We start from the raw sequence: 14081 nt of genomic DNA on the forward strand, positions 1-14081 counted from the left end.
TGAGAATTATCATTCATTTTTAAACACCACCTTTGCCAAAACCATTATTTTATGCATTATTGAAGATGGTACTTTGATACAAGAGCATTTATGTCAAGATATATATTTTACTTTCAAATTTTTGCTTTCAAATGGAGCAGGGCTAGGTAGGCACTAACACCCAGGTGGAGCATTCTACAGCAAAGGTCTGGTGTACCTTGTTCTGTGGCAGAGGAATATACAACCCTACTATCATTTTTCTGTGGAACAGAGTGTAGAAGATAGGACATATCTTTCTGTGCATAAGACCTGTAGGGTGGCACCATCAGTCAGAGTACATAAAACATGGCAGCTTCCTGTTAAATCATTAGCATAAAATTATCCGTTTAGCTACCACATGCCCCCAGATTCGCTCGCAGGCCTGACAAAAAATATGAACGTTCCTTCCTGGAGAAAAACAGTTGCTGTAATTGACAAAGGAAGTATGAAAAACCCGCCCCCTTCTCTTTCACTGAGTGGAAAGCAATGCAATAGGACATCAGGGCTTCTCGCTAGTGTCAATCATGATGGTCCCTATGGACTTATTGGCCAGAATACTGAAAGGTGGGCCCATAGGACAGAAAATTGCCGGCAAGATTTTCCCCCTCCCCTTTTCTCTCTCTGTAGAAGAGTTTGGATTCATGCCCCCCCTTCTCTCCTGTAAGGAGACTCAAAGGGGCTTACAATCTCCTTTCGTTCCCCCTCCAAAACAAACACCCTGTGAGGTTGGTGGGGCTGAGAGAGCTCCAAAGAGCTGTGACTAGCCCAAGGTCACCCACCTGGCATGTGTTGGAGTGCACAAGCTAATCTGGTTAACCAGATAACCTTCCACAGCTCAAGTGGCAGAGCGGGAAATTAAACTTCACACAACACAGACATTCAAATCCAATAATCCTGGCAAATAAGCAAACCTTGCAGCCCCATGGGATCCCAAAGCAGCTTACAGTTTCCCTCCCCTCCGTTTTATTTTGACAGCAACCTTTTGAGGCAGGCCAGACAGAAGAAGAAGAAGAGTTTGGATTTATACCCCCCCCCCCCCCCCCGCTTTCTCTCCTGGAGGAGACTCAAAGGGGCTGACAATCTCCTTGCCCTTCCCCCCTCACAACAAACACCCTGGGAGGTTGGTGGGGCTGAGAGAGCTCTAAATAGCTGTGACTAGCCCAAGGTCACCCACCTGGCATGTGTTGGAGTGCACAAGCTAATCTGGTTAACCAGATAAGCCTCCACAGCTCAAGTGGCAGAGCGGGAAATTAAACCCGGTTCTCCAGATTAGAGTGCACCTTCTCTTAACCACTGTAAGTATAAGGCCATTCAGGAAACTGCCTAGATTATTTGGGTGCTGTGTGGTTTCCGGGCTGTATGGCCGTGTTCTAGCAGCATTCTCTCCTGACGTTTCGCCTGCATCTGTGGCTGGCATCTTCAGAGGATCCTCTGAAGATGCCAGCCACAGATGCAGGCTAGCTTAAACGTTAGGAGAGAATGCGTGCTAGGAACATCGGCCATACAGCCCTCGGAAACCACACACAGCACCTAAGTGATTCCGGCTGCGTGAAAGCCTCTAACCGACTAATGTCTAGATTATTATTTCTTGAGAGGTCTGATTTCTGGATGCAGCCGTACATGGGAACGCACCTTAAAGCTTGTCTGAGAGGAAAAAGTGAGCATCTTTTTTTAAAAAATGCAATATTTGTATATGGATTATGTGCCCTCAGGTTGCTTCTGACTTAAAGTACGCATCCGATACATTGCCATTAATGTTCCCTCCCAAAAACATCCACTATTGTTTAGCACAGCCTCCACTCAGGATCCTTTCAACTTGGGGTGTGTGACTTTTTTGATTGAATCAATTCCTCTCATAGTGTTTTTCCCCTCTCCCTGCTGTTTTCTGCTTTTCCTAGCATTATTGTCTTTTCTAGTGACTCTTGACTTCTCAGAGGACAATAGCTCTCTAGTTCCAGCTCATTTCTCACAGCTTCCACGGAGGAAGTTCAGTGGGCTTCTGATTTTTAACCTAAAAATTCCGCTTCTTAATCTTTTTTTCAAGGCTTCCACATGGTATCCATAATATCTTCCAACTCCTTACATTTCAACCTGAATTCCTACACTTTTCTTCTAGACACACACACACACACACAGATGTCTTCATTGTCTGTCTTTCATGCTAGGTAATGGGGAATACTATGGTATGGATTATCTTGCCAGTAACACACCCTTATACTTAAGAATTTTTTCTAGCTTCTTCATGGCTGCCCTTTCCCATCTCAATCTCCTTCTAATTTCTTGGTTGCAGTCTCCCTTTCGGTTGATGATGAAATTGAGGAATAGAATATCTATAACAAATTCAGTTTCTTTATCATCAACCTTAAAGGTGTACAATTCTCCTGTAGTCATTATTTTTGTCCTTTCAATGTTCAACTGTCATCCTTCTTCACTATTTTCTGAGGATAGTGTGGTGTTATCTGTATATAGGAGCAGCAGTTGCGTAGGAGGTTAAGAGCTCGTGTATCTAATCTGGAGGAACCGGGTGTGATTCCCGCTCTGCCGCTTGAGTTGTGGAGGCTTATCTGAGGAATTCAGATTAGCCTGTACACTCCTACACACGCCAGCTGGGTGACCTTGGGCTAGTCACAGCTTCTCGGAGCTCTCTCAGCCCCACCTACCTCACAGGGTGTTTGTTGTGAGGGGGAAAGGGCAAGGAGATTGTAAGCCCCTTTGAGTCTCCTGCAGGAGAGAAAGGGGGGATATAAATCCAAACTCTTCTTCTTCTTCTATATCTCAAATTGCTGATGTTCCTTCTCCAAATTTTCACTCTACCGTCATCTAAATTTAATCCATCTCTCCTTATAATGTATTCCGCAAATGGATTAAACAGAAAGGAAAATAAAATATACCTGGGGTGTTGTGGGGTTACCGGGCTGTATGGCCGAGTTCCAGTAGCATTTTCTCCTGACGTTTCGCCTGCCTCTGTGGCTGGCCTTAGACAGTACATAAAATATATCTTTGCTGAGACTTTTAGCAATTGAAAACCATTCACTTTCTTCATGTTCTAACAGTACCTTCTTGTCTAGATTATGGGTTGCACATCAGAACAGTTGGATGCTGTGGCAAACCCATTTCTTTTAATACCAATCATAGCTTTTCATGATCCATACGTTCAAAAGCTTTGCAGTAATCCATGAAACACCAATTGATTTTCTTCAGAAATTCTCTCGTATGCTCCATTAACCACGGTATATTGCAATAAATTCTCTAGCGCCTCTTCTTTTTCTGAATCCAGCATGAGTATCTGGTGAACTTTTATTTGTTTTTACTTGTTCCTTTGAAACATTTATTACCCACCTTTCTTCCGCATGGAGGTCAAGGCGGCTTGCAAAATAGATAACACACCTCGAATAAAATCCATTGAAAGGAACAAAATTTAAAATTACAGTTTAGGATTGTTAGTAAATTTCTGTATATACTTTAGTATAAGCCGACCCGATTATAAGCCGAGGCACCTAATTTTACCACAAAAAAACTGGGAAGCTTATTGACTCAAGTATAAGCCTAGTGTGGAAAATGAAGCAGCTACTGGTAAATTTCAAAAATAAAAATAGATACCAATAAAATTACATTAATTGAGGCATCAGTAGGTTAAATGTTTTTGAATATTTATTTCAAAGAAAAACAGTAAACTAGCTCTGTAAACCCACCTGGAATAACGGCCAAAGTAACTTGAGAAGACTTTGCCAATATATAAGCCCTATTTATCAGCCAACCTGTATGTACTTGCATATAAGCCGACCCGTATATACTTGAGTATAAGCTGACCCAAGTATAAGCTGAGGGGGGCTTTTTCAGCATTAAAAATATGCTGAAAAAGTCGGCTTATACACAAGTATATACAGTAATCAAATGCAGGCCTAAAAAAATCTTCACCATGTCTCCCAGTGTACCATAAACAATGACCACCAGGAAGTTAAAGACACTACTGAGGCAGCATTGAAGGGACACCCGGCCTTTCTTTCCCTAAGCACATTTTACCCCTGCTTGCATTCAACCTGCATCCCTGCTGAAGGGCACTCTCTCTGCTTTCTCCATCCTGCCCCGCCTCCCAACCCCATTATTTTACTTCTCTCCCTTCAGCTTCGGTTCGCCATTTTTTGGCGCTGAAGAGAGAAAACGTTCCCACTCGCCTGCTGACTTATGGCTCTTGGATTGGCCACACTGACCGTTGGTCGGGCAGGAAGTAGGAGATGCGGATGAGTCTTGCCTGTGCTCAAGTGAACTGGCTGCTGTTTGGCATGATTCCTGTCGACTTGACACAAAAGGGGAAGAATTGCATCCTGTTCTGGCTTTGGCTTCCAACCTCTGCTGTGATCACCATTTTTTTGAAATGCCAGTGAACTTTGCATGACTTCCTTTGCTTTTCTGAAATCAGGTGGGCTTGTTCTAGCACGATTGTACTGGAACCCAGGAAGAATGTGCAACCCAGGTTACTTTTTTGTGATGCCTGAGACTGATTTGGCCCCTTTTTGGGCCCAAGCAGGTGGAGGGAAGAGTCTCTCGTCAGTGGACGGGAGATCTCAGTTATACTGATGGCGTTCAAAAGGGATTAATTGAATTCGAGGAAGAAGGTTGATCCGTAGCTATTACCTGGGGCAGGGGTCTACAACCTGCAGCTCTCCAGATGTTCATGGGCTACAAATCCCATCAGCCCCTGCCAGCATGGCCAATTGACCAATGCCAGTGCTGGCAGGGGCTGATGGGAATTGTAGTCCATGAACATCTGGAGAGCCGCAGGTTGCAGACCCCTGACTGGGGCAACTAAGGCTAATCCTTACTCGCAATAACTAGAGTGGGAGGAAGTTGGATGTTGGAGTCAGCGGATGTTTCTACTGAATAAGCATACCGTACTTGGGATCAGGCTGCTAGAATGGAACAGATAAATGGCTGTCTGGAAGTAACAGATAAATCACTGTCCGGAAGCAACAGATGAATTACTCTGGAAACAGGGTCAAGTTTCTCTTTATGTCTCACAAGCCTTTCAAAGCATCTGATTGGCTGTAGTCAGAGATAGGATTCTGAGCTAGGTGCCCCTTCTGCTTAGTTCAGACAGACCTGGCGTTCTCAGTCTGCGAGGTGTGCTTCCCTTGGGGTGTGTGGACAGACTCCAGGGGAGGTCTGAGTGGCTTCTCAACTTCAAATTGTTTTATCCCTATTTTACATTCGTAAAATGCACAAAATACATTTCCACAAAACTGTTTCATTGCTTGCGTTTTGTGGCTTGCCTAAATTTTAGGCTCTGGATGCAAAAAAAGTGTGCGAAAAAATGCAAACTCACCCTGCCTAAAGTTTAGGCCACATTCACGGGAGATGTCGGTCACAAGATCTTTCCCAAGGGAGGTACGACAGCAAAAAGTTGAAGAACCACTGAGCTAGACAGTCCTATTGTTCTTAATGGGACTGAAAATTGATGTTTACAGCTTGACTCTTGAGTCTGTATCGAGGTATAGACTGGAAGAATGGCACTTTTTGTACTTTCAAGAAGCCACCTATTTGTAAAACTGATAGGGCCCTAACCCACCCAAAGCCTTGTTACCGAACTGACCTCCCCTTTCCCTTCTTTTGTCCCCCATCCTTGCAGGAGGCTGTGTCCGTCTCTGGGAATGAGGAGCGCTTGGTACGCGTCCACGACGTCATTCAGCAGCTGCCTCCACCACACTACAGGTACAGATTGTGTGAGATGTCTCTAAAGGTAGCCCTGAAAAGTGGGCAGCGTGGGCAGAGAAGTGTTGGGAGGTGGGAACGGGGCCACAGGGTGGGCTGCGAGGGAGGCTCATGGACGCAAGCTGTAGCAGTAGCCGCTTCTGCTCTGTCCCAACAGGACCCTGGAATTCCTGCTCCGGCACCTGGCCCGCATGGCTATGCACAGTCAAAACACCAGCATGCATATCCGCAACTTAGCCATCGTTTGGGCACCCAACCTGCTGCGGTGAGACGCCCAGACGCACTATGCCTTCCCTATGCTGCCAAGACACTGCCTGGCACCCTCTCCGGCTCTTCACTGTGCTGTTTGCGAAACCATACTTGTGCTTCCCTGGCCTTTTCCCGGTGCTAACCCCAGTCCTTACCAACAATCCTCTGGGGCAGGAAACTCAACCTTTCTTCTGCCATCCGATAGATCTATAGCTCCTGGACTTAACTCAACTTCCCGAGAGAGCTGGCATGATGTAGTGCAGTGATGGCGAACCTATGGCACGGGTGCCAGAGGTGGCACTCGGAGCCTTCTCTGTGGGCACACGCACAGAGTTTGTCATGTGGGGAGCGGAAGCACACCCCCCCCACACACACACGCACATCTAGGCTGGCCTGGGCCGCTGAGCACAATGTTCGCACACTGCGGTGAGCAGGGAGGACTTGGCTGGTGGGCCTGGTGCCTGTGCTCCGGGTGGCTGCTGCCCGAGGGGGGGGGCGGCAGAGGAGGCAGAGATGCTGGAGAGACACAGAGTGGTGCACGCAGGACTTGCTGGAGGCTAGAGCAGGCTGGCCCATACTCAAGCAGGTGGGGCGGAGGAAGAGGGAGCCAACCGTTTTTTTTCTAAACTAAACCTCATCATTCACGTTAAATTGCCAGGTTGGCACTTTGCGATAAATAAGTGGGGTTTGGGTTGCAATTTGGGCACTCTGTCTCAAAAAGGTTCGCCATCCCTGATGTAGCGATTAGGGTGCTGGACTATGATCTGCGTTCAAATCCCCACTCTGCTTAACCTACCTCACAGGATTGTTGTGAGGATAAAATGGAGGCAAGGGGAATGATGTAAGCTGCCATGGGTCCCCATCAGGGAGAAAGATGGCATGTACATCAAGTAAATAAATTAGTCATTCTTCCCCCCAGTTTTGTTCCTTAGAAATGATGCTGTTTGACTTGTCCCTGATGTTCTACTCTGGGATTCTTACGAGCCTTTATCCCTGTCCATCCCTCCATTACTCTGTTCCTGACCCTACCCATAATACCTAGGAGTTTTTGCCACACCAACCCAATGCCAATTTTGCCACACCAACCCAATGCCTCCAGTGTTCATCATGATCTAATAATTTGGTGTCCTGGCCTTACTTCCATATTTAACCTAGGTGCGTCAGGTCTGTACCACACCCCTTACAGATCAGAAGCCCATATGTGTGCTTGTGCCCTTCACAGACCGTCCTTGAGTCTTTGAAATTTCAGGCTGCCTCATAATTGCTCCTCCCCTTTTTCACGGCAGTTCAATGGCTCTAGAGTCCGTAGCGCAGTGTGGCGCCGATGCCTTCCAGGAAGTCCGGGTTCAGTCCCTTGTGGTCGAGTTTCTTCTCAACAACGTTCAGGTTCTCTTCAGCGACACCTTCACCTCTGTCGGAAAGGACAGTGCAGGTACCTCACCAAACCGTATTTCTGTCAGGGTGCAAAGAATTCTGCTCCCCCAGCACCTTCCTACAAAAGCCAGAATTCTCGACTTACATTTCTGTTATAGCTGTAGATGTCTCTTCCCTCTACCTCAGGCGAAGAGCCATGAACATTCTTTTTCTTGGCACAGAATGTCCAATTCTGACAAAATTGGCCACTGGGAATTCAGCCAAGGGACTTTATTAGGAGACAGTCTTCTGTAATTGCTAGCCCTGTGCTGCAGCAAGCATGAAGAAGTCTCTTTTGAGTCCCATATATTCCTGTGATGTGTGTGTGTGTGTGTGTGTGTGGCAAGAAGATAGCAGTGAAGTCTTGTCACAGTGTTGGCAGACTCCCGGGAGGATTTCAGAAAAAAATATATGTATCCGCATTAGTCTCTGAAGTTGTTTATATGCTTGGTGGTGTCCAGTTGCAGCTGACTTGTGGTGATGCCGTCGGGTTTTCAAGGCAAGAAAGGTTGAGGTGGTTTGCCGTTGCCTGCAGTGGTGGGATCCAAAAATTTTAGTAACAGGTTCCCATGGTGGTGGGATTCAAACAGTGGCATAGCGCCAGTGGGGCTGGGCGGGGCACAGCTTGAGGCAAGTGTAAGGGCACAATGTCTGGGGCATGGGTGGGCATTCAGGCGAGGGCATTAATAATTTCTCTGTTACTGTAAAAAACTCTTACTGTAAAAAAAAGTTCCTAGTTTCCAGCTGGTATCTTTCTGTCCATAATTTAAAACTTCATTACTTAGCAAGTCCTATATCGAGTCTCACTGCCAACAGAACCAACTACGCTTCTCTCCACTCTAATTGACTGCCTGTCAAATACTTAATACTTTCTAAATGCACTTAATTTTGTTTCTGAGAAATCAAAAGAAGGGATACTTTCCTTAAACAAAGGAACTTTCACCATATTTCTAAAACATGTTTTTTAAAACAGCCCAACAGGGAGAATTATCCCACGTTTTCTGCACCTTCAGCTAACCAGCCACATAGGAAACAACAGGACTTTTATGATTTTTTGGACCTAATGGAATTTCTAACAGGAAGAAGCAGACCCCATTAGTAACCCCCCCTCTCGGCACACACAAATAATTAGTAACCCACTCTCGGGAACTGGTGAGAACCTGCTGGATCCCATCTTCTTTGGCCCCTTCCGCACACGCCGAATAATGCACTTTCAATCCACTTTCAATGCACTTTGCAGCTGGATTTTACTGTGTGGAATAGCTAAATCCACTTGCAAACGATTGTGAAAGTGGATTGAAAGTGCATTATTCGGCATGTGCGGAAGGGGCCCCAGTGTAGCAACCCTGATTTCTTCTGTGCCAGATGTAGACACAATTAAAAGTTTATCGCTTGCTCTCTAATTGTGTGGGAAAGTATAATTCAGTTAGATCTTGTTGATGATTCCTAATCAAATTGGGTTCACACTTTTCTCTAGTACATAAATTTTCCTATTCTCCTAGTCCTCAGACCTACAAATCGTCAAGTTCAATTTTTTTCCATTTTAAGCAAAAAGACCATCAGGGGTTTCCTGTTAATCAATTAATTTAGACAAGCCCTTTCCTGTAATCAAAGAAGTGCCGTTTCTAAGAGTTTCTCAAAGGCAGCTCTACATGGAAAACATTGCAATAGATTAAATCTGGAAGTTACACTGCCTCTGCCCCATTACTCCAAAAATTTTCACCAGAGGTATATCAGCCTATATCCGTGATGGCGAACCTTTGGCACTCCAGATGTTATGGACTACAATTCCCATCAGCCCCTGCCAGCATGGCCAATTGGCTATGCTGGCAGGGGCTGATGGGAATTGTAGTCCATAACATCTGGAGTGCCAAAGGTTCGCCACCACTGGATGGAGCCAACGTGGTATGGTGGTTAAGAGCAGGTGGACTCTAATCTGGAGAACCAGGTTTGATTCCCCACTCCTCTATTTGAGTAGAGGACTCTAATCTGGAGAACCGAGTTTGTTTCCCTACACGTGAAACCTACGCAAGGGTGACCTTGGTCTACTTAGCTCTCTCTGAGCTCTCTCAGCCTCACCTACCTCACATGATGTTTTGTTGTGGCGATAGGAAGGGAAGGCAATTGTTAGCCACTTTGAGACTCCTTACAGTCAAGGAAAGCGTGGTATAAATCCAAAAGCGTGGTATAAATCTTCTCTTCTAAGGCACCTCTTGCTACACCTACCGCTTGAGAATCCAGAAGTTAAGGCAGAAACAGAAGTACTTAGTTGCACACATGGGTGTATGGAGGAAGCATAGTTTGGATTGGCCCTTTGGATTGGCCAAATCTGCCACTTTAAGAACCTCCAAGTTTAAGCATCCATCTGTTTACTCTCAACTCCACCACAATAATATAGGAATTCCAGCATAACATCGGCTTGTATTGCCATAATGTATTTCTCCCACTGGATTATACTCGTCTCAGTTGAAGATGTTAGTACGGTCAGCAGAGATTCAGCGATGGAGAAAATTGTATGCTTCTGCATTAGAATATAGTCATGAACGAATGTGAGAATTATCATTCATTTTTACATGCTGCCTCTGCCAAAACCATTACTTTTTGCATCCTCGAACATGGTACTTTGAGACAAGAGGATTTATAGTCCGTTGAATGACCATGGCATCTGCTGCACAATGGAAGCAAATGTGCGTCGATACAAGGTTTCTTGTGCAGATGTATTTCTTCAAGGCCCGCTTTCACTTTATATTCTCCCTGTAGCAAGAGAGACCACTTTCAGCAGGGGCTGATGGGAATTGTGGTTCATGAACATCTGAAGCACCAGAGTTGGACACCCCTGATCTATAGGAACAACACAAGCAGGGTCTCTTTTTACCCCAGCCCACCTCCTCCGCTCTGTTTCTGCCCTTTCAGACGATCAGGAGGGCATTTTTAAAACAAACAAGCTCCTATTTTAAAAACAAGCCTGTCTCTTTGGCTTTTGCAAAGTAACAACACAAGCAGGGTCTTTTTTGGTCTCCCCCCCACCTCCCCCCACTCTGTTTCTGTCTTCTCTGATGATTGGGACAGCTTTTTATAACTTTATTTCAAACAAGACTGTAATTTAAAACAATATTCTTGGGTGCAGCAGTTGCAGGGGGGGGGGGGAGAGAGAGAGAGAGAGAGAGAGAGAGAGAATGTCTGTGTGTGCAGGGGAAGGGTCCCCTTCTTCAGTGGCATGTGATCCAGGGAATGGTTTTGTCTCTTTCTTGTGGGGGGGTGGGTTATGTTGGGAAAGGAGCTACAATATTGATATACCTGCTGTCACAGCTATAGTAATATAAACACAATTTAAAGGGCTTAAACAATTCTGGTGATTAGATCTGCGCCTTGAAGAAGAGTTGATGGGCAGAGTTAAGAGAACTAGAAAAAGCTGCAGAGGCCCGTTGAGATCAGCAAGATAGCTTTGTGGCAAGCAGAGAATGTCTCCTCACATGTAAATAGAAAAACACGAGGAGACCCCTCTGCAAGCCCACTGTGCTCTGAAGAGCCCCTGAAGAGCCCCAGGGTAAGAGTTCTATTCGTAATGGGCCTATACTTGCCTTTTGCCTACTGGTAGACTCTAGAACCCAGGCAGAGCATTCTGCAACAAAGAAGGTCTCATATGTTCAGTTCTGTGGTGGAGGAATACACAACCCTACTAACATCTTTTTCTCTGCACCACCAATTTCCTGTCTCCACCAGGACGTTGCTTCCTTCCCCGACCCAAATCTCAACTGGTGAGCTGCCCTTCCACCCGACTGCTGTCTCTGGAGGAGGCCCAGGCTCGCACTCAAGCCCTGTGCAAGATCACCAAACCTGAGGCCAGGGACGAGTCCACCGATCTGCAGGCACAGGGGAAAGTCTCCTCCATACTGGGATCACCTGACACCAGGTAACAAGGGTGGAGACTGTAAGACTAGGCCCTATAAACCTCCATGCAGCGAGCCAGGCCACAAACTGGATTGGGGGGACAGAATACCCCTACCGTTGCTCTCCGTGGGAGCTCCTGACGGTATTGGGCTGGGTGTTGCTGAAAGTGAGACTCTGGACTACACAAATCTGATCCAGCAAGACAATCCTTATAAAGATCATTTTCATTTGTTTTGTTTTGAATCACAGAGTTGGAAGAGACCCCACGGGCCATCAAGTCCAACCCCCTGCAATGCAGGAACACATAGGGGCTTTCCCCACTACAGAAGGGAGCTAAGGTCGACTCGGTTCCCTTCAGTGGAGGGCGATTCCAGGCTGTCCCCACAGCAACTGAGTTGGCCCCCTGGAACTGAGTTAAGTGGGCGGGATCATCTTGATGCCTGTCTCGCCCCTCGATCGTGATTGGCGCTTGTGTTACGGCGGGAAACGGGAGCATTCTTTTGTTTTTTTACAGTTTTTACAGTTTACAGTTACTTGCGCTTTCTGCCTGCCACGACTCTCCCATTCTGCGCATGCCACAAAAGTGGCTCGTGATTGGTTGAACGGATGAGGTGTCGTTTCGATGCTTCCCCACTTCGAAGCATCGCAGTGGTATCGACCTTGTTCTGGCAGAAAAGTGTAGTTCATAACTGGGGGGGGGGGGAGGCTGAGACAAAACAATGTTGAGCTCGGTGGCAGTGGGGATTCACTGAGGTGAACCTAGGTAGAAACCAGTTCAACTCTGTCAGTGGGGAAAGCCGCATAGTCAATAATTTGTTGCTTTCAAGTTTCAACCAACTTAAGGCGGCCCCTTTGGGTTTTCAAGGCAGGAGATGAACAGGTGGGTTTCCATGGCCTGGCTGTGCATAGTATATCCTTGGCCGTCTCCCATCCAAGTGTTAAGCAGGGCAGACCTTGCTTACGTTCCCCAGACTGATGAGATCGGGCTAGCCTAGGCCATCAAAGTCAGGGCAAGGTCTTTTAGCAGCCAGTTCATCAACTGAGGTGCTGGATTTTAACCTGCAGCAACAGTGTGCCCTTTAAGGGACAATTTGAATTTCCTCGGAGGGAGCGTGTAGTTGTCTGTAATCCAGGGTGCTGGAGATGTTTTGTACGTGGCTGACCCATGTGTCCTGCCTGCAGGCAAAAGGCAGAAAGCAACGGGAGGCTTCGCAAGACCTCGGGCCCAAGCTGGAAGGCATTCTTCGCCATTGGTAAGGCACCTGTCACATTCCGCAAGAAATCCCATCGGCTCGGTGAGCTTTCTGGACTTGGAGATCCTCTGCCAGGTGAGAGGCCCGACAGATGCTGACCGTGTGGTCTTAAACTGCTCTGCTCCCACGCTATCTTCTTTCGTTCCATAATGGATCTGTAGCTACCCTCTCGTAGGGTATATGATACGGGTCTGTGTGTTTCCTCCCGCCCTTGCAAATTCCACAGCAAGGTGGTTCAGAAATCTTCAATACTGATTTGCTTGAATACTCACTTAAGGGAATTGTAGAACTCCTCGTACATTTTGAACTAGAAGTTTGCCTTTCGAGAAAATAATTTACGGAAGTTATTAACATCAAGGATAAGAAGTAAAAGCCATAAAGATTGTCTTTTCTGGGTGGTGTCGTAGTTAAGAGCGATGGACACTAATCTGGAGAACTGGGTTTGGTTTCCTGCTCCTCCATATGAGTGGTGGACTCTTATCTGGTGAACTGGGTTTGTTTCCCCGCTCCTCCACATGAAGCCTGCTGGGTAACCTTGGGCTAGTCACTGTTCTCTCAGAACTCTCTCAGCCTCACCTACCTCATAAGGTGTCTGTTGTGGGGAGTGGAAGGGAAGGAGTTTGTAAACTGGAGAGAAAGGAGGGGTATAAATCCAAATTGTTCTTCTTTTCTGCCATTCAACTATCCAGTTATAGGACAATATGCATTTCGAAAGACATTCTGGAGCCAGCGTGATGTGGTGGTTAAGAGCAGGTGCACTCTAATCTGGAGAACCGGGTTTGATTCCCCGCTTGCCATTTGAGCTGTGGAGGCTTATCTGGGGAACCAGATTAGCTTGTGCACTCCAACACATCCCAGCTGGGTGACCTTGGGCTAGTCACTGTTCTTCAGAGCTCTCTCAGCCCCACCACCTCACAGGGTGTTTGCTGTGGGGGTGGGGGTGGGGGGAGGAAGGGAAAGGAAATTGTAAACCTCTTTGAGTCTCCTTGCAGGAGAGAAAGGGGGGATGTAAATCCAAACTCTTCTTCTTTGTATTTGTTTTTTGTTATCACTGGGTGTTTGTTTCTTCTGGCTGAAATATAAAATCTATACCAAAACCCCTGCACAATTTGAACTAGAATTTTGTCTTCAGAGGAAACAATTTACCAAAGTAATTAAGATCAAGTCCAGGAAGTAAATACCATAAATGTTTTCATACAGACTGTCCTTCCTTTTCTACCATTTAGCTTCTCAGTTATTTATTTATTTATTTATTTATTTATTTATTTATTTATTTATTTATTTATTAAATTTATAAACCGCCCAATCCCCAAGGGGCTCTGGGCGGTATACAACACTATGTATACAAAACATAACAAGGGTCACGACAGTGACCAAATACACTAAAATCCATTAAAACAATTAAAACCATTTAAGCAGCGGACAAAAACAATAACAATAGTAATGATGGTGATGGCGTCCCGTAGCCCAATTCCTTTAAACTACCCCCAAAAAAGAGAGGGAGCGGCCAAACGCTTCCTTAAAATAGCAATAAATATACAAATAAAG

At 46.0% G+C, this 14081-nt stretch overlaps 1 protein-coding gene across 2 annotated transcripts in view; it reads left to right on the forward strand.

The window, feature by feature from the left end:
• ARHGAP33 (Rho GTPase activating protein 33) overlaps positions 1-14081 on the forward strand; it is a 65023-nt gene that overhangs the window by 41103 nt on the left and 9839 nt on the right. For both annotated transcript variants that reach the window (XM_048500861.1, XM_048500862.1), the window contains 5 exons: positions 5645-5727; positions 5885-5992; positions 7263-7408; positions 11113-11302; positions 12463-12608. In XM_048500861.1, coding sequence (XP_048356818.1) covers positions 5645-5727; positions 5885-5992; positions 7263-7408; positions 11113-11302; positions 12463-12608 — 673 coding nt within the window. The remainder of the gene's footprint in view (positions 1-5644; positions 5728-5884; positions 5993-7262; positions 7409-11112; positions 11303-12462; positions 12609-14081) is intronic.

Source organism: Sphaerodactylus townsendi, linkage group LG06 (assembly GCF_021028975.2).
Source record: "Sphaerodactylus townsendi isolate TG3544 linkage group LG06, MPM_Stown_v2.3, whole genome shotgun sequence".
Taxonomy (NCBI): Eukaryota; Metazoa; Chordata; class Lepidosauria; order Squamata; family Sphaerodactylidae; genus Sphaerodactylus; species Sphaerodactylus townsendi.